This window comes from Equus asinus, chromosome 13 (assembly GCF_041296235.1).
Source record: "Equus asinus isolate D_3611 breed Donkey chromosome 13, EquAss-T2T_v2, whole genome shotgun sequence".
NCBI lineage: Eukaryota > Metazoa > Chordata > Mammalia > Perissodactyla > Equidae > Equus > Equus asinus.
In genome coordinates, this window is record NC_091802.1 from 31548989 (window position 1) to 31574064 (window position 25076).

The window sequence follows — 25076 nt, forward strand, 5'->3', positions numbered from 1 at the left end:
TCTTTTGGAGGTCAACATTCAACCCACTACACTGATCAAAACTGAGACAGAACTATGAAATATCTGGCATTAGTCTAACCCCAAAACAGCCTGCCACATGTTAGAAGCTCAACAGGTATTTGTTGAATGAATGAACAAATCGGCATCTTTATTTCGCCATTCGGGAAACTGGGACGTGCAGAAGTGATCGAACCAAGATCACAAGTCTAGGTCATGTCAAAACTTGAACTGAATCCAGATCTTCTGTCTCTCAGTCTGAGCTTCCTGCAACCATGGGAATCTCTTGCCCTATTTTTGCTGCATTACAGGTGAGGATAACTGAGGTTAAGAGAGGTTTGTCCAAAGTCATTCAGTTAGCTTCTATCAGAACTGGCTAGGTGACTAGGTCTCCAGACTCCCAGGACAAGTTATTTCCACTCCATCATACAACCTTGAAGGCTTTCTGTCACCAGACCTGGAAAAGTAGTCTCAGAAAGTAAATGATTCAGAAAATCAAAGGAGAAGACAAAGGATAGCATGTATTATATTTTATCAGAGCTAAAAAAAGTTGCTGACAGGATGATATTTAATTTCTCCACCTTTTCCTATAAATTTCCCAAGTACACATTGTTAACAGATCAGGAAGGGCCAGGCCCTTGCCTGTGGAAAAACTTCTGGAGCACTGCTTGATATGCTCAGATACGCAGCCCGCCCACTAGTTGGGAAGCAAAGTCACCTTGGAACCATGAGGGCCTCTCCTGACCTCTCAGAATTGCCACAAAACCCAGAGAGCAGTGTGAGAGAAAAACCAAACGTGTCTTACAGTTCAAATAAGGTCTTTATTCACATAATACCTGTCTTGGTTTTGCTCTAAATGCTAAACCTAAAAAAGAAAAAAGGAAAGAAGGAAGGAAGTTACACTCCCTCAACATTGTCTGTGCCCATACTTGGCTGCCATGACAACATCTAATTGCTGCACATTCTATTCATCTTCTCCACTTCCCTTTTCACCATTAATCCTGTGGGCCATTTGCCTTCTGGTGCCTCCCATTGGTGAAACTAATGAATACATGTCTGTGGACAGTGCCTATTTTAAAAAAACATCGAGATTTCAGTAAAAGCCAAGATTTCCTGCTTCTCTTGAAACTTCCCAAGTTATGGCACCTCAAGATCTGAACTCCCATGAGGTTATAATAGGCTTGAATTTAGCATCTGATGATCCTTTCCTTGGAGCACAGGCTCTCCAGGTTGCCACTGTTTTCACCTGGCTGCTTCTCTCCTTCCTGGTACCCACCTGAGGACATTGGAATTTGAATCCTCTTCTCTTTGTCAACGGGTATGAAATCAGTAAGGTTTCATCTAAGTATGCCATTGCCATTGCTGTCAGATGCCTTTTCAAGCATAGGCAATGGTATTTATACCTAACTACATGTAAACTTTCCAAGGTGACTTCCACAAGCTAAGGTCCTGTCTAATCTCTAATATAGTTGAACTTGAATGTTAGACTGGATTTTTCCTTTAGCAACCCACTGCTCTGAATTTCCATAATGCCAGAGGTTCCTGCTCCCTGGCTGCCTGTTTCTTCTTATTCCTGGACAGCTCCACTTTCACATTCTGCTTCAAGTCAGAATATGGGAATCTAAAAATATCTCGGTCATCACCACACTGACATAATGCATCTGTTGTTCCAAGAGCAGATTCTCTGTCAAAAGAATAGTTTCAAGAGCCAGTTAGGTTTAAGTTCAAAAACTACATGTGAAATGACTTTGAGCTTTTATTGTTTCTCTCTCTCTCTTTCTCTGCACATAGTAGCACTTTTGAAAAGGTCTGCTTATAGCAGAAGAGGAGGAGGAAGTGTAGACCATAATTCAGCCTGGAACTACAAAGCATGATTTGACTTCACCTGTGAAAGGCATTAGTGCCTGCCATAGTGTCCAGCACAGAATAGGTGCTCAAAAGATGTTGGAGGAAGACAGAGAGGTAGTCAGCGACCCAGTATATGTGCTTCAGTTTTTCCATTTTGTTTTCCTGACCCTTATTGAGTACCTACCATGTGTAAAGCATTTTCTTTGGCACGGTTGAGTTTCATTCATTCACTTCATTCATTCATTCATTCCCTGAGGGCCTACTTTGCTTTCCTGCAATTCCTGTCTGCATGTCTTGTCTGGTTTCAGCTGTTTGATCGTCAGCTCATAATCTCATCACTCACTTCTTTCAGAGCAAAGTGCTGCTGTTATCATTAGCAGCCATCATAATGTCATTGATATGGAATTTGAACAGGAAATCTCCTGCTTCTCTGTAATCACCCGGGAAAGAAAATTTTCCAGTAGCTTTTTCCATAGACTAGAGTGATTCACATCTTCTCAAATTCAGCTAAACCCCAGAGAGCTCTCTGTGAAAGATACAATGGCAGGCTGTCCTCCTCTGGACCGAGTTCACTGGACAGTACCTTCTAACATCCAGAGAGTAGCTCGCCAATCAGTAAGTCACTCTGTTGTTTCATCAGATCACAATCAAGCCAGCACACCTCCCAAGAGCATAATACTTGGCAGCCAATAGGCACTCAGTAAACTTCTGATGAATGAATGAATGAATGCACAGAGAATGGGTGAGCAAAATGGGTACCTATTTTATAAGTAAAATGGAGACTGGAAAATGGCAGGGCTCCTGTTCTAACCACTAAATCAATCTCCTTTCCATTAGCAAACCTTTCTGTCTCTCAATGACTTGAATGCACAGCTCTTTTGTTTTGCTTTTATATGATAAATTTGGAGTTCTGACAAGGTTCAGTGCCTCTCATTCTCTGTGGCAGGGATTTGAGAGAAAATACAACAGGCTTCCTTCACCCTCTGACAACAGAGCCCTGGAGACTCAAAAATACCAGAACTTCCAGACAAAATTCGGAGAAGCAAGGGTGGAAAACATTTTTGGTTTCTTTGGGTTGAATCAGGCGGGGAGAAAGCCTAGGCACAATGGAAAGGCATTTTTTTTTTTCAGGTGAGAAACCTAAAAAGTAAATGAGAGCCGTGCTATTTTGTTTCCAAGATACAAATCTCCAGCAGGATTCTAGGGTCTCAATTTTGCTTTATGTTGGCTATAGAATTACAGCAACATTTCTTAATTTTATGTTTTTAGGCTTTATATCGGTCTTTTGGAAATTAATACATGTAATACATGTTCATTAAACAAAATTCATGAAAAATAGAAAAATATATTAAATGGAAGTCCCTTTCTCAGCTCTCCCCTCCACTCTCCACCTTCCAGCTCCCTGGGAAATAGACTCTGAGGTGGAGATTACCTGCATGATGGTGACTAAGAAGTGCCCTTGGTCACCAGAGTGGTAGAGGAGTAAAGGAAGCAGGCCTGGGCAGAGGGAGGGAGGGAGGAGTTGGACTGGGATGTGGTTTCCACAAAAGCCTCCGCTGGCTCACAGGGGAAGTTGGGAGCTGGGATGGACCGTTAGAATTGTCCTGAAAGGAGGCGAGGTTGTAGGCTACCCCTTCCACCATTCACTAGATGTGAGTTGCCCATCAACACCTGCAGAAGGGGGTATAAACTTGGAGGAGGCAGCTCTCTTGGCAGAGGGCTGTCCCTGGGGAGGGACTGAGCTATGAGCCACCAGTAGCTAACACTTCAAGCATGTGGGCAAATACGTGCCCTGTTCCTCAAAGGAGAACCGGGTGGCACACTACAGAAATACAGTGTATTATTATCTTTCCATAACCCACACACTTTCTATGTCTCTAGGAACACACATAACACACACACACACATGAGGAGCAGTATAGCAAATAGTTAAGAACATGCATTCTGGAGCCAATCTTGGAAATTTACTTAACCTCTCTGGGCCTTGATTGCCTCCTTCGTTAAAATGGTGGATGGTGATAATAGTACTAATCAGAGAGGCATTTAATCATCAAAGACTAAATGGATGAATTAATGTAAAGTTCTGAGAACAGAGCCTGACAGAGAGGTTTAGCTCCTTCCTTGTGCCACTCAACAATTATTATCTTGGACAAGCTTCTCTGTTTTTCACACAGATGTATTTCATTCTTTTTGGTAGCTAAATAGTATTCCTGAATGCTGAATCTTGAATAACAAATGGTATGGATTTGCCATAATTTCTTTAAAAATTCCCCTACTGTTGGGCATTTAGACTGCCTCTGATTTCTCACAATTACAGGTCACACAGCAGTTAGTGTCCATGTATCCTTATACACTTGGAAGACTGTCTGTAAGAAAGATTCCTGAAAGTGGTATGACCTGTCAAAGGGAAAGCACAGTCAAATGTTGACTGTTAATCGCCCCCTGAAAAGAGTGTATAATTCTAACTTGAAGCTCAGTATCCTGAGATGAGTGTTCTTCTCCCCCTCCCCCACACCAGCCCTGGATATTAAAAATCCTTTACACTTTTGCCAGTCTCATAGGTGAGAAGATGTATTTCCTTGTTTAATTTGCATTTTAAACAATCCTTGAGAAACAAAGATTTTTTTTCTTATCTTTCTTAGCCATTCATGTATCTGCTTTTGTGACATGTCTAATTGTCCTTCTCCTCTGGGTTTTCTTTGTTGACGCATTTTTGAATGTATATACTGTAAATAGGTTCTACTGCTTTCTCGATTTCTCCCAACTTACAGAGGTTAAATTTCCACATGCTCCGATCTGCCAGTCTTCTTCAGAGCACCCAGATTCGGAGTCTGTGCATGTAGGAGGTGTCAGAGAGGAGCCACCAGTCAGTCAGGTTCAGACACAAGGCCCACTTTATCCTCAGAACTGCAAGTTCCTTTACCGGCCTGAACTCTCCATCTGCCTGGAGAAGGCAGCTTCTTTTTGTGTCATTCCCGTTTTTCTTTTTTTAGTCCAGTCCTGGTTATTAAAATCTTAGACAACGTCAGTCTACAATCTCATTCTCATAGCATCTTTCCCATGGATCTTTCCCCTCCTATTCTTTCTGATTCCACTTCTTCTTTTCACTTCTTTGACTATGTCCCACTTGAGGGATAACTGGGGCAGAGGTCAGCCTCCAGGAGTCACCATCCCTTGTGCCATTATCTCGCTTGTGGTCACTTCTCTGCCGGCTCCCAGTGCTGGTGTCATCCTTGTTTGGTCCTGGCACTAATGACAATGTCTACATTGCTGTGTGTGTTGTTGGAGTCAGGACAGTGGGGAGGCGGAAAGGAAGGGCTCATATTTTCAAACCAATGCAGTGAATTGTGAGTGTTTTCTGCTGATATGGAGGCACCTGAGGAGTGCATGGTGCTCAAGAAACATCAGTTTCTGCTGCCCTCCAGTGTGGAGGACCTCCCCAATGGCAGTCACATCTCCTTTTGGCCCTTGCCTGGGTCACATGCCACACTCCTTATGGGAAACATACCTCATGGCTCCTGTCCCTCAGATAAACTCCAAGCTCCATCAGCAGGGGTTTAAGAGTGAACCAGACCTCTTCTGTACCCCTAGCCCCAAAAGCCACAAGAACCTTGGGCAGAGGGGCTTCTGCCTCTTTGGTCCTCTAAGACATAGCCCCATCATGTCGGGCTGGGGTGGTGTATTTTGGCAAGCCTCCTGTCTCCAAAGTGAGAGGCGTTTGCTATGTGTCCTCTGAGGGAGATGTGGGTGGCAGAAGTAACACCTCACCAACTGTGCTTTACTCAAGAAAATGACTCTTCCTCCTTCTCCTCACATATATATGTGGATTTGGGGAGGGTGATGTCCCACACAGTTCTGGAGAGAACCACTGCTTTGCAAACCCTGGAGAGGGATGCAAACCCGACATTCCAGAGATGTATCGTAACCCCCTTTTTGTCTGTCAGTCCCACAATGCCTGCTCAGGACACCTGTGATTGTGACTCAGCAAGAGAAGACTGATCATGAGAAGAACGATAAAGACAGTGGTTATTGGACATTTTCTGGAGTTTTGCATTCAGTATGGTGGAGTAAGTATCCAGTGGCACAACCTCCACAAACAACAGCTATAAATTCTGGACAAAATATGAAAAAGGCAAAATATATCCAAAGGCTCTGGAGAGCCAACAAAGGCAGGCAGATCTCAGAAGGGAACTGAAACTTGGAAGAAGATATCAACAGAGGGTGAGTTCCCATTTTGTTTCAATTTTGTCCTGAGGATGGATCACAGTCATGATGTGACACAGGTTGGCTGAAGAACTAAGAGAAAATCTGCCATCTTTCTGGTCTGAGGAATCGGAGGCAGAACCCAAGGTAGCCATAGCCTCTGGAAAGTGAAGCCCAGAAAGGAGAGACAGAATAAGGGAGCCTCAGCTTCTATGCGTCAACTCTGCCAAAATATCTGGCTGACCCTGAACTGCACATGCATGAGGCAAACTTCCAAATACCCAGCTAAAGGAAAAAAGAGTTGAACTGAGATTTGAGCTTCCACCCACCACAGGCAAGACAGAGTGTGCAACTTGAGTCTAAGCAAGTTTAACGCCTGCTGGAAAAAAAACACCTAAGTATTCTTTGGAGGAATATAACACAATCCAAAATCTCTACATTATAGCAACACAATGGCTAGAGTGCAATCCAAAATTTCTCTATTAAATAGAGATAACAAAGAGAGAACAATAATTGTTTCTTGAGGGTTGTTGGGAGACTTAAACAAGACGAAACATTTAGCACAGTGTTTGCAAAGTGCCTGGCATGCAGCTAATGGATGAATGCAACCTGTATCTCCTGGGACCTGGAGAAGGTATCACAGGAAACACTGCTAAAAGGCTGCCAAATGCATTAAACATTCTAAGTTGGAAGAGAAAGTACATCTATTATTAGCAGTACATTTAGGCTCCAGAACCCTTGGAGTAGGGGAGAAGTGTAAACTGAGAGGGAGATCAGCTTTCAAGTTAGTTGTCAAGGTTGCCAGTGAGTGAGCCAGAGAAGGAGAGGAAACAGTTTTCAAGAAAGTGCACAAAATAAGCCAAATGTGAAAATGACAGGAGCCAGAAGGTCAATCCAAAGAGTAATAGGGAGGTCAAAAATCACATAGGTACATGATAGAGCTGGAATACAGACAAGAGTAGGGCCAATTATGGAGAAGCAGGCTAGGGCCAAGGATTTGAGAGATTTGGAAGACAGGTTTGGGTCAGATTCATAGGTTGCAGGTCCACAGGTTTTCCCTGTAACGATGAGGCATATTTTGCCTGTTCACAAAGGGTCTCCTAGCCTGTAACCCCAGGTTCTTTATCCCTTATCCTTTCAAGAGAAATCCCTGAAGAAGCTTATTCAAGAGTTACTATTACCTTTAGTGGGTAAAATAGGAAAATCCAATGGTTGGTCGATAGAGTGGGGATGACTTATTCTGGATGAAGAGGGGTCGTCTTCCTAATTCACAACCAAGTCCAGCATAAGGCAAAGTTTTAAGGTCTCTCTGATATAATCTGCCTATGTCAAACAACAAATACATTGATATAATTTGGTCTGGGCACATCAGTCTCCTCATCTGGTTACTCCTGATTAGTGTTAGATCAATGTTTAACTTCCATGTTAAAAACCAAAGAGATATCACAAGAATGCAGAACCTTAGCAAAGATCATTTTGCCTCCATTGACTATAACATCACAATCCTAGAGGTATCCCAGAAATTAAATATCTCCCTTGGAACTAATGAAATTCTCATTCATGTAATGATAAGTTAGTGACAAACTGAAGAGAAATTCTACCTGATAATGTTTACTCAAAAGGATTTTAGGTTTTTCTTCTCTCCATGCTTTCTCCCACCAAATTACCTCTCTAGCATAATGGAATAGGGATAAAACTTTGATATGTGGCATTGACTCAAAAGTGTTCCAAGGTATCCTCATTGTTATGACACTAAAGAAAAAATTCTACATCAGATTAATTCTCACCGGACTCAAACTCTAGAGATTCCTTTCATAAACCAAGGGGCCCTTGCTTGTCTCTAGCCTTACAGAGCCCCTAACAAACAAGTAAGCCAGCAGGCACCAAAGGCAACTGGACATGCCACTTCCCAGCTGTGTGCTCAGACTGTCTGGAGCTGCCCACCTCACTCCACCTCATGCTCTGCTCTCTCATGACCATTCATCTCGGCTTCAAAGTTGCACCCGTCTTCCATTTTACTTCCTAGCTCTGCAGAACGGGCATTTTAAACTCCTTCTCTAGCTTGACCTCTGGTTCTCTCTTTGAATGTGATTTCTCCTCACCACATGTCTGTCCTAGCTTTGGTGATGCCAATTTAAAACTCTCCTCTTGTCCAGTCGAGCCCAGTACTCAAGATCTTCCACAGACTAAAGACCCTCAAGGCCATGCTGTCACCACGATGGGTGTGGAGTCGGACCTGGAGAGACTGATCTTTTAGAACACCTCTCCGAAGTTGTGTTTCTTTCCTTACACAGAGTGGTAACTGAAGAAGTATGTTAGCAGTAGGGTAAGAATCTCTTTGAATTCCTTTGTCATAGTCCTTGCATATTTAGGCAGAGACTGTTCTTTTGGAAATGGAGACTCTCTCCAGCTACAGGAAGGATGGAATGGTGTATATGTTATAGGCATGCTCCTTTCTGGAGAAGGAGGCACCAGAGGGCTCTGCCTTATTAATCCAACGTATAGTGAAAGAAGGCCCTGTGATCTCCTGAGCATCATCTCCAAGCCCTCCAGGGTTGGTGTACTATGTTCATTATCAAGATTCAGCTGGCTTTGAGGGAGGAGAAGGTACTTGGAGCAAGACCAACCTGAATTTCAGCCTACCTTGCTCCTGAGTCTTTAGGACTTGGCTTCCTCATACATAAAATGGGCATACTGCCATATATATGATCCATATATATATCAATGATGATGATGATGATGATGATTACATTATGCAATGACACACATCCAATAACATTACAAACGTTGCTTCATTTAGTCGTTGTAATGATACTACAAGGCAGGTACCATTGTTACCATCTCATTCTACATATGGAAAAACTGAAGCACAAAGAAATTGATCTGCTTTTGAAGGATACACAGCTACTAAGTGGTAGAGTCAGGATCAAATGCAGCAAGGTGACTTCAGAATTGGTGCTCTTAACCACTGTTCTCAGCTGTTCCCACGTGGCACCCCCCAGTGGGTACCCAGCAAATGAGGTCAGTTATAACAATAACAGCAATTAGACTACTTAACATACTTAAGGCAATTCCACAATGCATCGTCAATTTATTCATTCAAGTAGCAGATTATGCAAATGTGCTGAGCACATGTATAATACAAATGTGCTTACAAAATGTGAAAAATAAAATAAATCATTTATTTCTCCATGCACTTCTGCAATACCTCTCCTCATTGTAGCAGCAGCACCTGGTGCCCCGTGGGTGTTGAGCGAATGCTTATTAATTTGTGGCTCACACTGTCTGGTCATAGAACATAATGATATAAATATTACCATTAATGCTGCAATTGTCACCAGTGAGAATTCCATATTAAAGAACAAACGCTACTGGAACGTGATTGTATAAGGGTCCAGACTACATGACCTTTCCAAAGTCTGGCAAGTTCCAAATTCTGCAGAAGACGCAGGAAAGTCAGCTCAGTTCTGCCCTATAATGGTCTGAGAGGTTTATTTTTGTCTTTGGGACAGCATTTTTTGTGAAATATGACAGGCATTTCTGCCTCTCAGTCTTGTTCTCAAGTTTGCCCAATTCAGAAATTTGACAAGGAGATGAAAAGCCACCACTTGCCCATGCCTGCCATGGATGCTTGATATGGACAGCCTTCAGGATCTGGTTTAACCTCTGTTAGAGAAAGCTTGTAGAACAAGGACCAAAATAATCACTAATGCTCAATGTACCAGGCCGCAATGTTCTGGCTCCCTCTTTCCTTTCATGTTAAATTCCCTGCCTTAACTGAGTGGCCCTCTGCAAACCAGCCTTGTGACTAATGGGCCTTGGATCAGGTTTTGCTTCCTGACAGTTGTACAAATAAATGAATGTTCATCCCAATTACATAATGAACATCGATTTTCCTACCCTCTGATTGCAAAGTGTCCCCTCATCTCAAAGCATCTCCGTTGTTCTTATGTCAAGGATAATATCTTCTCATTGGAAGAACTCTGCGTGAGGGCTGCAGCAAGTGCAGTTTAGGACACTTTGGAGAAAAAGAACAAGGATTGAAGAAGAAGTGGGAAGAGATTTTCTAGAATCTGCCAGCATGCTCCAGTGTGGGCAGGAAAGCTACAATTTTTGAGCACCTGCAAGTGCTAGTATGTATAATACTTCATATACATTATTTCATTTTACCTTCACATTAATCGTATAAGTATCATTAGCTCCATTGTACAGAGGAGGAAAATGAAGAAAATGAAGCTGGGGGAATAAGTGACCTGCGTGTGGTTATGTGGCTGGTTGGTAACTGAGTCACAGTTCAAAAAGCCCAAACCAGGTTCTATGTGACTCCAAAGGTTTATTTCCCCAACACCTTGGGTACCATTATCTTTTTCTCATACACCAGACCTAGTACTGGGTCTGAGCTCTGGATCTGTTTCTTGCTAGCTCTATGGCCTTGAATAAGTTGCATATCTTTTTTGATCTGGAGATCTTCATCTGCAAATCAAGATCTACCAGCACCCAGTCTGCTTACCTGACCACATTTTTTTTTTGCGAATGGCATTTACACATGATAATGTGCTGTACAAACGTGTTGGACTACTGGCAAGCTTATAAACAGCCTTTGTTAATCTGTTGCAGCCTCTGGGCCACTATGAAACTTTGTTGCTTCCCCTTCCTGATTCTCCAAAATCAACACTTGGGTCTGTTTTGCCAATAACAGGTTTGTTTTCATTATTAGGGATGATTCTGTCTTGAAGTTGGAACAGAAATGGCAATTGAACATGCTTTCATGGGATTTCAAAGATTCCATTTTTCTTGGGGAAAGAAGAAATAGGAGCCAATGGAACAGCAATTAAATCCATAGTTTAAAAACAAATGCTACTAAGGCACAGATGATATCATGCAATAGTTGGAATTTCTCCTGTTTTCTCAAGCTGGCAGAGCAGGGGCAGCTCTCTGAAATCTCATGCCAGCTGTCAGCATCTGTTCCAGGAGTTGCCACTCCCATGCATCTCTTTGGCAAATTCCTCTCTCTCCAGCCCAAATCTGTTGTACTTAGCTCCTAGCATAACCCAGGAAACCATCACGGGGCCTGGTGCTGCTTCAGCCATCCAGGGCTCATGTGATATCAGAAGGTCTTGCTCCATGTGGCAGTTTCCTGGAAAGGAGACTCATTAATCATACAACAGGAACCATTAACTGAGTATTCTATGCCCAACAGATTATCCACCTGGCCCCTCCAATGCCAGTTGAGTTGACACACTCTATAGGAGACCAGAGGAAATCGTAGCCTGCCTAATCAGCGTCTCCTCTCATGTACCACAAATCTCTGTGTATTTTATCCCGAAAGGAGGCTAATTAGGGTCATCAGACTGGGGCTAAATCACTATTAATAGCTGACCATGGAGGCACAAAATCTAATCTTGCAAGCATGCTCATCTTGAGCAAGAGATTTCCTGGGGCTTAAAAACCTACTACCATATCAGGAAGACAGTTGGGCAGTTCCACCAAAAGTTAAACATAGTAATTACTTAGGACTCAGCAATTCCATTCCTAGGCGTACTCCCAAAATTGAAACAAGTACTTAAACAAATCCTTATACACAAATATTCAAAAGCACAATAGCCAAAAGGTGGAAACAACCCAATGTCCATCAGTGAATGAATGGATATACAAATTGTATACTCACACAATGGCATATCACTTAGTCATAAAAGGAGTGAAGTACAGATATGTGTTACACAGTGGATGGGTTTTAAAAACACTGGGCTAAGTGAAAGAAGCCAGACACAAAAGGCCACATATTGTATGATTCCATTTACATGAAATACCCAGGCTAGGTAAATCCATAGAAACAAGCAGATTCGTAGTCACCAGGGGCCAAGAGGGAGAGCGAACTGGGAGCAACTGCTTAATTAGTAAAGGGCTTTATTTTGGAGTGATGAAAATATTTTGGAACTAGATAGATGGGGTTGTTGTACAACATTATAAATATACTAAATACTGCTGAATTATTCAGTTTAAAATGGCTAATTTTATGTTACGTGAATTTTATCCAATTTTTTAAAAAAATCTACTATTAAAGCCTATAACTTCCTCTGGAAAGCATAAAAAATAAAGATGGATTGATAAATAGACAGACATGAATATGTGATAAAGCACAAAGAGTAAAATGTTAATTATAGAATCCAAGTACATGGGTGTTCACTGTAAAATTCAATGTTTCAATGGGTTTGAAAATTTCTATAATGCAATGTTAGGGAAATAATAAAACCTGGTACTGATTATCGTCAGACAATTGAAAAGAAGGTACCAAAATCCTGCTCCCCAACATGGGTCTTCCAGTCTTGGTCCTGAGCAGGACATGGCCGGACTCTTGTCAGGATAAATTAGCTGAGCTTTGTCCACGGCACATGTTCCTCACTTCCCTTTCTCATCTCCACTTCACCCATCTGCAGATAATGCCATCTTTTCATGATGATAGCTGCCACTTACACACATATGCTACAGCCAGACCCTGTGTCAGGTGACTTACATTCATTGTCTCTAATCCTGATAACACCCAAAGTAGGTTACAGATGCAAAACCTTCCATAATAATGAATAAAACCAGACACAAAATAGCACACACGTTTTATATAAGTACATTGTACAGGAAGTAGAAAAACTGACAGGCAAAATGAATTTCTGCTGTTCAGCGGGTAGATAATGTTCCCCTTGGGGGCAGTTGATTGGAAGGCCCATGGGGGCATTTCTGGGGTGCTATGCTGGTCCCATTTTGTTTCCTCATGTAGTGTTGATTACATGAGTGCATTCACATTATGAAAATCCACTGAGCTGTGCTATGTGTGTCTTTGTGCATGTATACTACGTAACAATAAAGGTTTAATAAAACTAAATCAATGACATACTTAAGTAAAATTAATCAGTAAAACCAAAAGCTGGTTAGTTGAAAAGATTAATCAAAAAATAGAAAGAAAGATGGAGGAAACATAAACAAGTAATGTTAGGAATAAGAAGAGACATATCTGCCGATACAGAGGGAGAAGCAATCTTATAGTGGAATACTGTGTACCACTGGATACAGATTAACTCCAAAGGCCTTGAAAATCTCAATGAAATGGGTGCTTCTCTAAGAAAATAACTAAAATTAAGATTGCATGGGAGCAGCAGCCCAGGATAGACTCTGCTGCTGTCTAGAGTCTAAACAATATCTGAATTCACAAACCCCTCTTCTCTTGTTAGCACCTGGAGGGTCCACAGCAGCACACACACAGACTGACAAATCAGTGAATGGCTAAGGGCCATTGTGAATCATGGCCCCTTGTTCTACAGAAACTATAAAACCCTGCCATAGAAAGAAGGTGATGGGAGTCACCGTGGTCAGAGTCTAAATCCATCTCCTATGAAATTGTGGAGCACTGGGCCATGTCCTTGTCTGGGATGCCTTCCCGATCCCAGGTGATGACGAGATAAGAGTGGATGGCTCAAACCTGTTGAAGAGATGAAACACTACCTTGGGGATACATACAGCACTTTTGTTGTAGTAAGTACTCGTTTATTGAAAAATAAGAAGCCACTTTTTGATTACTTGACAGGTGGTTAGAAATGTTACTTTTGCTTTAAGTAGATTGTTAAAGAAAAGTCAACCCATGTGGCATGGTGGGGAAGGAAGACAAAAAACGTTAAGTTTAGGCAATAACCCATTAGCAGCCGGGCAGGGTGTAGTTGAGGAAGCTTTTTCCCTATAAGCTCTAACTGGACACCTGGAGGTAAGAGAGAAACTTTAAGTGGAAGACATGGCTGAGAGAGTGACACATTGCAGAGAGGATCAGAAGAACCAAAGAGCACCAGAGTTCATGGGGTTGGACAACCTGAGCTCTCCTGGTTACTTCAGAAAGGCAGTGTTTGTAATGAGAGCACAAGTCAGTACAGACATGGCTGAGAAGTGAAGGAGAGGAGGCCTCCTTCCTTGGAGTGATGGCGGGGTGAGGTGTGGTGGTGTTGAAAAGGTAGAGTCTGACAGAGAGAAGGTGGCTCTTTCATGGTTAGGAAGGAACTAAGCACATTTGTAGGCCGAAGGGAAGGCTCAGGCTGAAAATGTTAAATGCACAAAAAAGAAAATGGAAATAATGGATGGAGCAAGATCCTAGACTCAGGAAGATGAGAAAATGTGGACTCAAGGATAAAGTTTAGCTTTGGAAAGGAGGCCATCTACCAGAAGGAGCATAACCTCGGGAGTGGGTTGAACGGCGGCCCCCAAAAGTGTGTCCATTTCTAAACCCCCAGTACTTGTGAATGTGACCTTATTTGGAAACAAGGCCTTTGCACATGCAAAGGATCTCTCAGTGAGATCCTCCCGGATTTAGGGTGGGCCTTAAATCTAATAACTGGTGTCTTTAGAAAGGAGAGGGATATTTAAGACACACAGACATGGAGGGAACACACAGGGGAAAAGACCACGTGAAGATGAAGGCAGAGGCTGGAGTGATGCCCCAAGCAAGGGAGAGCTTAGAGCCACCAGGAGCTGGAAGAGGCAAGGAAGGATTCTCCTCTAGAGCTTTCAGAGCGAGAACGGCCCTGCCAACACCTTCATTTCAGGACTCTGGCCTCCAGAAAACTGTGAGAAAATAAATTTCTGTTGTTTCAAGCCACACGGTTTGTGGTAATTTGTTCTGGCAGCCCTAGGAAGCTCACACAACCTCCCAACTGCAGGTTAAAAATGGACTCCGTAGAGGCAGCAACCCGAGCTACACTGACAGACTTCAGAGCTGTGTCCTCACTCGTTGATTTGTTTAGGAGACTGGTCGGCCTAGTGAAACCTCATCCCTGGAACAACCATAGCTGTGTCAACGTCAGCCTTGAACGTGCCCTTCGTCGTCAGTGTCCAGTCTCCATGTCCAGCCTTCTGCTTCCCATTGCCCTGGCTGGCATCTCTCACTGTGCCCCCAACTCTCATCCCAATTGCTGAAGCTTCAAAGCATTAAATCTTCGAGTTTCTTTCTCCAAACCTAGATTCATATGAAAAATCCAACTAAAGAGACCATAAAGAAAAGGTGCATGATATTATGTATATATATTTCTTTCTTTTTTTACTTCTACTGTCTGATTTAATTCAAACAACTGCCATTTTCTTCTGGGCACCTACACAAACACTTATTTGTGTGGTTGGTCTAACTTACTGCCGATTCCTACCACTTAAGCTCGCCTTCCTCAATTCCTCACAACTTAATGTGCCACCAATTATAGCATAGCAAGCCACTGAGAATCATTTATTCAAATCATTTTAGTTCCCTAGCTGGAACTCAAAGAAGGAGGATATTAGTCCGATATATCCAATTCATTGAGAAATTCCCAATCGATAGTCAATATAGGTCACCCAGATTCATCCTGAGAGGGATTTAGAGAACAAATATGTGATAGAGGAACACATTCATTCACTCAGTATTTACTTAGTACTTACTGGCTACCAAGTACTTTGCTAGCTGTTAGAAATATATATATGAATGAGAGGAGTGAGTCTGACCTTCAAAGAGCTCATTGTTTCATGTGTAGATGGGAAAAAGATGTTTAATTGAACAATACGAGTACAATATGATAAGCACTGTCTTGTGATGTAAACGGTAATGCCGAGGAGTCTTGGGAAGGGGAGCATTTCTGGAGATGCGGTACGTGCTTGTGCTAGAGTCTCTGTTTGTCCTCCCAGATGCACCTTCCACCTTTTCCCGCCTTCTTTGTGCTCTTGGAGGTGTCCTCTATGAACCGCATCCTCTGAGCACTCATGCCTTCTGGCTTCCAGACGGGTCCAGTCAATGGGAGGACATCAGAGGGTGGACGGGAGAGAGCTCCCTTCCTGTCACACTGCAGCCTGGCAGGGACTGCACAGTTCTAGGAGATGCCACAGCTTCTGTCTGAGGCACCACGTATGAGTGTGGCCATGTCCCAGTAACTGCTTCCTCCTTCCTGCTTCCAGCAGGTACTAGCCCTGAGCTGCTTCACCATCCCATCTCAGTTTCCCTTAATCTTGCTTGCACCTTTGTAAACAGTCCCATTGTGTGCTCTGTAACCACTCCTTGGAGTGTGTCATCCATTTCCTGCTGGGAGCCTGATGGACACTGGGGCCAAGGGTGTCCTTGTCACAGATGGGGTGACCTTTGAACTATGTCCTGAAGAATGAGTAAGGTTTCACCAATTGCATACAGTGGGGGTAGAGTCTCCCAGGCTGAAGTAAGATCACTGTCAGGGCTGGGAGGCCTGGGAGTGCACTGCACATCTGGGGACTAATAAGTAATGCTGATCTTTTTATAGAGAGTCCTGTGGGAAATGATGGGAAGGGAAATTGGAAAGTTAAAGGCCTTGGGTGTCATGCTGAGTTTCGAGTTTTATCCCAAAAGTGATGAGAAATCCAAAAGACACTGACAATATTCCAATGTCTTGCATCTCCAAATCCCAGGTCTTTCTGTAAAACCTGTAGGAGAGACTGGTGTCGATCTGTGCTCTTGAATTTATACTTTATTGGTTTTGTACTCTTCCCTGTTTGGTGGTTAATAAAATTCACTCTCAGACTGTGAGCTGAGGAAAGCTGTTGACTTTTAAAAACATCAAATCACTTCAAAAGCTTTTCCTTCTCAGTCTCAATTTATTGGGCCTTCTACTTATGTGTTATGGAAAAAGGGAATATTCCTCTTGAGATATGTCAGTTTCATTCAATTACAGAAAACTTTGCTGAATGTGACGGTCTTTCAGAGAGCCTTATAAAAGGGAGTGCTTGATGAGAGCTGAGATTCTTGGCTCAGGTCTTACGGAAGCGAGGAGAGAGAGGCCAATAACATCCAGAGAAAGGTAGCAGAGGCCTTGTGAATGGGGATGGGAAGGAAGAGAGAAAAGTTCAGAGCAGAGCTGTCCAATGGAAACATAATATAAGCCACAAATGCAAGGCATGTATGCAATGCTAAATGTTGGAGAAGCCACACTAAGAAAAGCAAAAAGAGGTGAAGGCAACCCAAGTGTCCATTGATGGATGAATGGACAAATGAAATGTGGTAGCTACATGTAACAAAATATTATTCATCTCTAAAAAGGAAGGAGATTCTGACACATGTTACAATGTGGATGAACCCTGAGGGCATCATGCTAAGTGAAATAGCTCATTCACAAAAAGAAAAATACTGTATGGTTCCACTTGTAGGAGGTAGCTAGAGTAGTCAAGTTCACAGAGGCAGGAAATAGAAGGGTGATTACCAGGGACTAAGGGAAAGGAGGAAAGAGGAATAGTTTAATGATGGAGAGTATCAGTTTTGCAAGATCAAAAGAGTTCCCAAGATTGGTTGTACAACAACGAAAATATACTTAACACTACTGAATTGCACACTTAAAAATTGTTAACTGGGGGCCGGCCCAATGGTGCAGCAGTTAAGTTCACACGTTCCGCTTCAGCGACCCGGGGTTTGCCGGTTCGGATCCCGGGTGTGGACACGGCATCGCTTGGCACGCCGTGCTGTGGCAGGCATCCCACATATAAAGTAGAGGAAGATGGGCACGAATGTTAACTCAGGGCCAGTGCTCCTCAGCAAAAAGAGGAGGATTGGCAGCAGATGTTAGCTCGGGGCTAATCTTCCTCAAAAAAAAAAATGTTAAGCTGGTAAATTTTATGGTATGTCTATTTTACCACAATTTTTTAAAAATTAAAAAGAAATAAGTAAAATTAATTTGAAGAATATATTTTACTTAACCCTTTGTATCCCAGACACCATTATTTCAATATGCAATCAATGCAAATTATCGAGATAGTCTACCTTTTGTTCATACTAAGCTGTTGAGATCTGGTGTGTATTTTCACACTTATGGCAACTTCAATTTGAACTAGCCCCATTTCAAGTGCTCAGTAGCCCCGTGTGGCTAATGGCCACCGTATTGGACAGCACAGGTGGGTGCTCAGCTGGGACTTGCCCCATAGTGATATGTTTTCAAAGACTTCTTCCTTTAGGAATTTGTCTTTCAGGCAGTACCAGGCATAGGCTGAGACCTACGTTTTCTGTGCAGCATAATGGAAGGGTGGCTCTAAAAGCTATCCCAGAACCCTACATCAAAACAGATTAGAAGAGGCCATTGAGCCCAGCTCCACTGTCCCAGGAAAGCCCTCTGTGGTGAGTGCTCTGGCCCTTGATCCAGTACTAAGTTGGAACATCAGTGAGGTGGGTCATAGATAACAGACATCAGAGTCAGACTCACTAGCTCTGTGCCCTTGGAAAAGTTGTATAACATCTCAGAGCCTGAGTTTCTTCATTGGTGAAATAGAGATAAGGCTGGTGGCTATCTTATAAGGCTGTGGTAAGAATTGACTCAAAATGCACACACAAAGCTTGGGTAAAAAGTGACCGGTGCATAGTAAATAGTGTTAGTCACTTTGTTATAAAAGTCACCATCATTGTTATTATTATTAGACTAGTACATTTTAACTGTACAGCATTGTTTTAATGTTCTTTTCTTTTCTTTGTTTTGCTGAGGAAGATTTGTCCTCACATCTGTTGCCAATCTTCCTTTATTTTGTATGTGAGCTGCTGCCACACCATGGCCACTGACAGACAAGTGGTGTAGGTCTGTGCCCAGGAACCAAACCCTGACCACCAAAGTAGAGCAAGCCGAACTTAACCACTAGGCCACCGGGGCTGGCCCCTTTATGTTCTTTTAGACTTTCAATCATTCCCTCAGGCAATGGTCAATGAGTTGATGACGCAGTGATTAAGAACACAGACCCTGGAGCTAGACTGCTTGTGCTCAAATTGTGGTCCTGACACTTTCAAGGGGCACGAGACTCTTTTCTTTTCTCAAGGCCTCCTCCTTCTTACCCCCGGGCCCCCATACACACGGCTCTGTCTACTCTCCAGCATAACTTCCTTGTCCTTCAATTTTTAAATCTGTAAAACGGAAATAATAGTAGTAAACACTGCATGAGGATTAAATGCAATAACATAGATGGAGCACTTCAAACACATCCTGGCACACGGCAAACCTCAGATAAGCGGGAGCTGCTATGACAGGGCAAAAGATTGGTGGTTCCGCCGTAAATAAAGCAGGAGCCATCCTTGTTCTCCCAGAGTATAATCTTGTAGGAGAGCTGAACCTTAAACCAATAATACAATAGAGATTGAGGAGTGTTATCATACGGGAAGTCCTTACTAATGTCTTTCTTAAATACTTGCTCCACAATTTATTTTTATTTTTTTAAAGATTGGCACCTGAGCTAACAACTGTTGCCAATCTTTTTTTTTTTTTTGCTTTTTCTCCCCAAATCCCCCCAGTACATAGTTGTATATTTTAGTTGTGGGTCCTTCTAGTTGTGGCATGTAGGACGCCTCCTCAACGTGGCCTGACGGGCGGTGCCATGTCCATGCCCAGGATCAGAACCAGCAAAACCCTGGGCCGCTGAAGCAGAGTGCGCAAACTTAACCACTCGGCCATGGGCCAACCCCCATGCTCGACAATTTAAAAGCCTCCTGTCCCCTCCTTAGTGGATAAAAATTTTATTCTCTCTGGCAGACCATGAGCACACCATTTCTCTCAGTCTGTCCACCGTCAGAAGCAGCAAGGCTTCCCTTCCTTCTCAGACCCCTGCCCATCACCTCCGCTTGAATTCAGATGCGCCAGAGGCCCACCATTTTCATGCAGCAGCACTTCTTCTGCTGAGCCCTGCAGACGGAAAGATCAATAACGCCCCTAAAAAACCCACGTTTATCAAACCCGCTTATACACTGTAGGAAAATCTTGCTCCCAAGTCATTTCTCACTTGCATAGGTCAGGGTGGACAAATGCGTGCTGAGTCTCTGTGCGGCTCCCAGTGGGCGCTCTTGGCCTTTGCACAAATAATTAAAGAATGAACAAAAGAGATTAATACTGAAGCAATTTATGGTGAGCTACACAGGAGGTCAGAACAGCACAGATTCATCTCCAAATTGACAAGATACAAGGGAAGAGGAAATAAAAGAAAAAATAAATTGTTGATAAAAATTGTCCTTATAGGAGGTAAGAACTGAAAAGGAAGTGTTCTACAGCTCTTATTTGGTAAGAGTTGGCATTCAGCCCTGTCTGACCCCTACCATTAAAGCACATGCATTTGGAAGAGTACACAGAGCAGTGGAGATCCTAAACATGTTCCTTTTTCCCCCAATAAGCTTAGCTAGTCCTCATCTTCCCAAAGACGCCACTCCCACCCACTCTCTCAGGTGTCAGCCTCAAATTCTGCCCAAGAAGTGAGTTTACCTCTATGGTGGCTCTGTCATTGTTGGAGAGGAAGATGGAAGGGCCGAAGGGACCTGCTGGGATTGAGTTCCAGGGTTCAGAGATAATTCTAGGCTGGCTTCCTCTTCTGTGACCCCTCCTCATCTTTCTCAGGTGCCCCGGTACGGGCAGGAGAATTTCTGCCCCTTCTTTCTTCACCCCTCACGGAGGTGGACAGGGGAGGGTGCTGAACTTGGGTTCCTCATGGGAGTCGTTGACAAAGTGGAGGAACCTGAGAAGCTGGGCCTGTCCTGGGAGGATGATACTTCCTGCCTTAACAGGACTCAAAATCCAGCTTTAAAAAAATGACCTGTACCTTTTCATAGCTCTTAATTTAGAGAGAGGGAGAGAAAAAGAACCTAATGTGCATAAGTCTCTGGATAAAACAATAATTATCTAGACCATATTACCGATGATTTTGGAGAATGAAAATACATTACAGAGAAAAGTTTGGCAATAAACATGAAAAGCCACAAAAATATTCATGTTTTTTATCTCACTAATATCAATGTTGAGAATTCATCCCCCCCAATTTTTTTTTAAACAAGGGAAGTAAAATCACTTTATGCACAGAAATATTCATAGTGGCATTACAATTATGGGAAAACTAGAAGAATTTTAAATAGCCAAAAATTACTAAACAGATTATGGCATATTCACTGAAGGGATTAATCCATTTAATCCAGGCACCAGGCACAATTAACCATCTACGTGAAAACTGTACTGGAAGGTGGGAAAGTATTTATGGAATAATATTAGGGAAAGAAGCGGAGTAAATAAATATATCTAGATTGTGGTTATAGTTATGTTGTAAAGCGTGCTTCGATAAAGACTGAGAGAGAGCACAGAGAAGAACCAGAGGTGCTAAAAGGGCTAGATTAGGAAAAGTCTTTAAAAAAAACACTATGTAACATTTCCACAATGTGCTGCTACTAGTAATGGCAAAAATAAATAATAACAAAACATAGGCATCAGATTACTCGTTTTGCCTCATTTCTTTGGCTTTCCCTGGGTTGCTTCAGTTAGATCCTCCCAACCTGTACGCCAAGGCACTCCATGTGCAATGGATGGGTTCCAGATACCACGATGCCCTAAATATTGAACTCTGTCCACTAGAACAGCCACGTGAGTCCTCTAGTCACTCATCCCCAGCTTTGAGTAGCCTCATCTGTTTACCCAGGAGTGTCATGCTGTGGGAAATGTTGGAAAGCACTGCCTCAGCCAGAGGATTCCCCGTGAAGCCCACCCCCAGTTCATATTTCATTGCGCATCCCATAGCAACTTGGGAACTGTGGCCCTAACCCTGCAGCATGACAGCATTCAGGTCTGCGCCCAAACCTTTGCTGACTGCCCTCCTCCAGGCCAAGTCTCAACGTGAAGTGTCTCCGACTCTTCCACCTGCATCCTGCACAGCTGCTCAGAGCCTGCTCTCAGGATGAGTGAAGCGTCCATCTCTTGCTCCCTCCTGCTCCCTCTTTTCCCCTCCTCCCAGAGAAGATAAACTTATGTGCATTTCCTGCAGATGCTCAAGCATCTAAACATTCAGTGTGACATGCTCAACCACATCAAAGCTTCTAGAGAGAGAAAGAAGGAAGCACAGGAAAACAAACAGAAAAACAACGATGTCTTCAGATAACCGGAATACAAGCAAGTTTATGACCAGGTGGATTTTGCTCAACACATTATTTGGCATCAATAACAATAACCCAAAGATACTAACCAGCTCCCCTGGTGAGAAGAGAACCTGCTTCTAGCTGCATGAGTGCTTTAAAGCAAAAACCCTCTCTCCTGCCCTTTTCAGCTTCAATCTACCCAACGTTCACAGTAAATTCCAGAGCTTGATTTAAAAACAAACAAACAAACATAATGAAAACTTTTCCAAAGTTCAAGATGGCATTAACGCTGTCAGCCCCAAGAGACCTGCTTATTTGTCCCGGGCTGAGAAGATGCGTGAAACACAAGCCGTGCTTCTCCATGCCTGCGCTGGGCTCATTGAACACTTTTAACAGCGACAACTGAGAGGTTAAGTCATGTTGGATTTGGTGCTGTTTACTAGAGACAATGCGCGCTGAGAACCAGAGAAACAAAAGTCACCCTCGCCCCTTCGTGCTAGCGGCATGTAAACGCCCCTGCAGAAGAGCAGCTCCTGGTAAAGGAATAGAGGTCTACACATCTACAAAAGAAACTTGGGAAAGAACACCTCTGGGGGAGTCCTTGCGCTCAGGAAAGCTCTCTCAGGCTGAGGCGTCTTTCTGCCATGCAGCCCACTCTCAAGGATGAAGAAGGAAAAAAGAAAGGAAACAAAAAGAAAATATTCCCCACCTGCTGCTTACATTGATTTAGGATCAGCAGAGAAAATGCAAGTGCGTGTGGGCACACTCTTGCACCTCCTTTGGAAGAGGAGGGCAGATCCCAAATGTACTTGTTAATTGTGTAAATCATGCCTCCCACCCCCAGCCACACGGAAAGCCCCAACCCTTGCATGCGCGCCCACCTCACAGCTGAGACCCCTCCCCAGCATTCCTTTCCCAGCTGCAGAGAAAGCATAAAAGGCTACTCACATGTGGCAGCTTCAGCCTCCCGCCACCTCTCCCCAGCCTGCGGACCGGCTCCAGTCGCTGCTGCTGCTGCTGCTGCTGCTGCTGCTGCTGCTTTTCCTGTTGCAAGTGAAACAAACCTTCATCGACAGAGATGGTTTTCCTCTGGGCTGCTTTGTGTGAAATTCCCCAGATGAACATGGACTCGTTTATGTCATTATTTGAGTTCGATAGCTCCCCTAACACAGGCAGGGCTTTGGGGCTGTCATCTTCCACCGGCCGGGCTTCTGGTGAGAGAAACAACAGATCTGAAACTGACAACTGATCGCATCAAAGCACTCCAGGGGATGGCAACCCAAGACTACGAAGTAACACATTAGCTTGCAATGATACCATGTACGGCCGTAGATCATCTGTCTTCTACTCACACTGTGAGCCTAACCAAGTTGGAGAGACATTATTTATGAACTTAGAGTTTCCAGAATGACTCCAGGTGAAGCCATATGAGCATTATAAAACATTGTGTCGCAGAAGGATTCTGTAGCCCTCAAACAAGTTCAGCATTGCTGAAATCAAGAAGGGAGACAATATCATTTGGTAGTTAAAAGCTAAAGGCTTTTAGATAAACCAAGGTTTATATAAATGTAAGTAGACTTAGGTTCAAATGTGAGCTCCACCACTTAGCTGTGTGAATTTGGGCAAGGTCCTTATTCTCTCCTTCTTCTTCTGCACACGAGGGATAATAATACTTACCCTCTGGGACAGCTGCAAGAAGTAAGTGGGATGGTATATACAAACTATCGAGTACAACGTGTGTCACACACCTGGCACCCCATAAGAGAAATAAAGATTCCTCACCCTGCAGTAGTGTGCGTTCACTTTGGGGACTCTTCATTTCTTAATGAAGAAGCTTGTGGTTGTATTTAAAACATCAGAAACATTCCGATGGTTCATGTAATTAATTGCTTCCTCAGAGGAAACGTTATGATACTTTACATATTTGAGGCAGCCCTAATTTTCAGGTCTCCCTGTAAGAATGCTGGGATGTCCATTTGTCAGATACAGGAAACAAAGCCATCAGTTGATCAAAATTGCTCAGCAAGGAGAAGACACTGACTCCTACTGCTTTCGCTTAAAAACAGACTTGTAAGAACAGAACGGGAATCTATGTTCACTAAAGCTCTGTGTTAGGAGAGTTGAGATTTCTCACGACTGACAGATTTTGACAAGGAGATCCTCAATAGAGAAATCTGTATTCATTTCAAACAGTAAAAGAGAGCATGTCCAAGTGATGAAAAAATCCAGAATGTTAGTGCCGGAGTAGACCTCTGAGATTCTCTAGCTTAACTTCGCTTTTCCCAGTTGAGAACATTGACGGTCAGGAACTGGTCATTGCTGACTTATCTCCCATTTCCCACTACCCCTAAAGCAGACGAAGGAAGCTTGAACAGATGCTAGTTGCTTTTTAGGGGGATTTCTACCAAACTACCTGTCAAGGTAGTTTCAGTGGAGCCCACATAAACTAGACCCAGGGTTGGCAAATGGCCAGTCTACCATGCTCCATCTCACCCCACAAAGGGTGTTTTGGTCCTAGCCACATGCCACTGCCCTCCAAGTGAATCAGGTGAATGAACAAATATTAAAGACCTGGACCAGAGCGGTTTTTGACAAAGTCTTCTCCATGGGGCTGATGACCATTTACGATATGAAGGGAAGATGGGGAAGAATAGAGTCAAATAGTCAACCAAATCCCAAACAGATTCCTTCCAAGAGCTTGGAAAGAATCAATAAGATCCCACATACATGGAAGGGCCATTTTCTGAGGAAATGTATGCCAAGTACTTGGCACAGTGTCTTCTACATTATAAATGCTCAATGAATGTTAGTAATTAATGACAATAATGACCAATAAGGAGGGATATGGAAGAATTGCTATAATTTGAGTCATAAATTGTACCGGGCATGACACTAACATTTTACATATGCTGTCTCACGCAATTTTCACAACCCTGGGAGAGAGGTATTATGATTCCCAATTTATGGGTAAGGAAATTGAAGCGTTAAGAACTTAAACTGTGGGGAGAGAATGTTTGCAGAGTCCCACCACCACATTTACCTGACTACCAGCATCCATGCCTGTGGACTCTGCTTCCCTCCTGTTATTGTGGATGAACTGTCCATGTCCCCAAAGTCACCCTTTGCGTACTCAAGGACATCGCTGCACCAATATATCCTT

General features: G+C 43.2%; 1 protein-coding gene across 1 annotated transcript in view; it reads right to left on the reverse strand.

Moving 5' to 3' along the window:
* The window catches only part of ANKFN1 (ankyrin repeat and fibronectin type III domain containing 1), a 364521-nt gene extending 341408 nt beyond the window's left edge, over positions 1-23113 (reverse strand). Inside the window, exon 1 of the mRNA XM_070482963.1 lies at positions 22865-23113. Coding sequence (XP_070339064.1) covers positions 22865-23041 — 177 coding nt within the window. The 5' untranslated portion in view covers positions 23042-23113. The remainder of the gene's footprint in view (positions 1-22864) is intronic.
* Positions 23114-25076: the final 1963 nt, after the last annotated feature.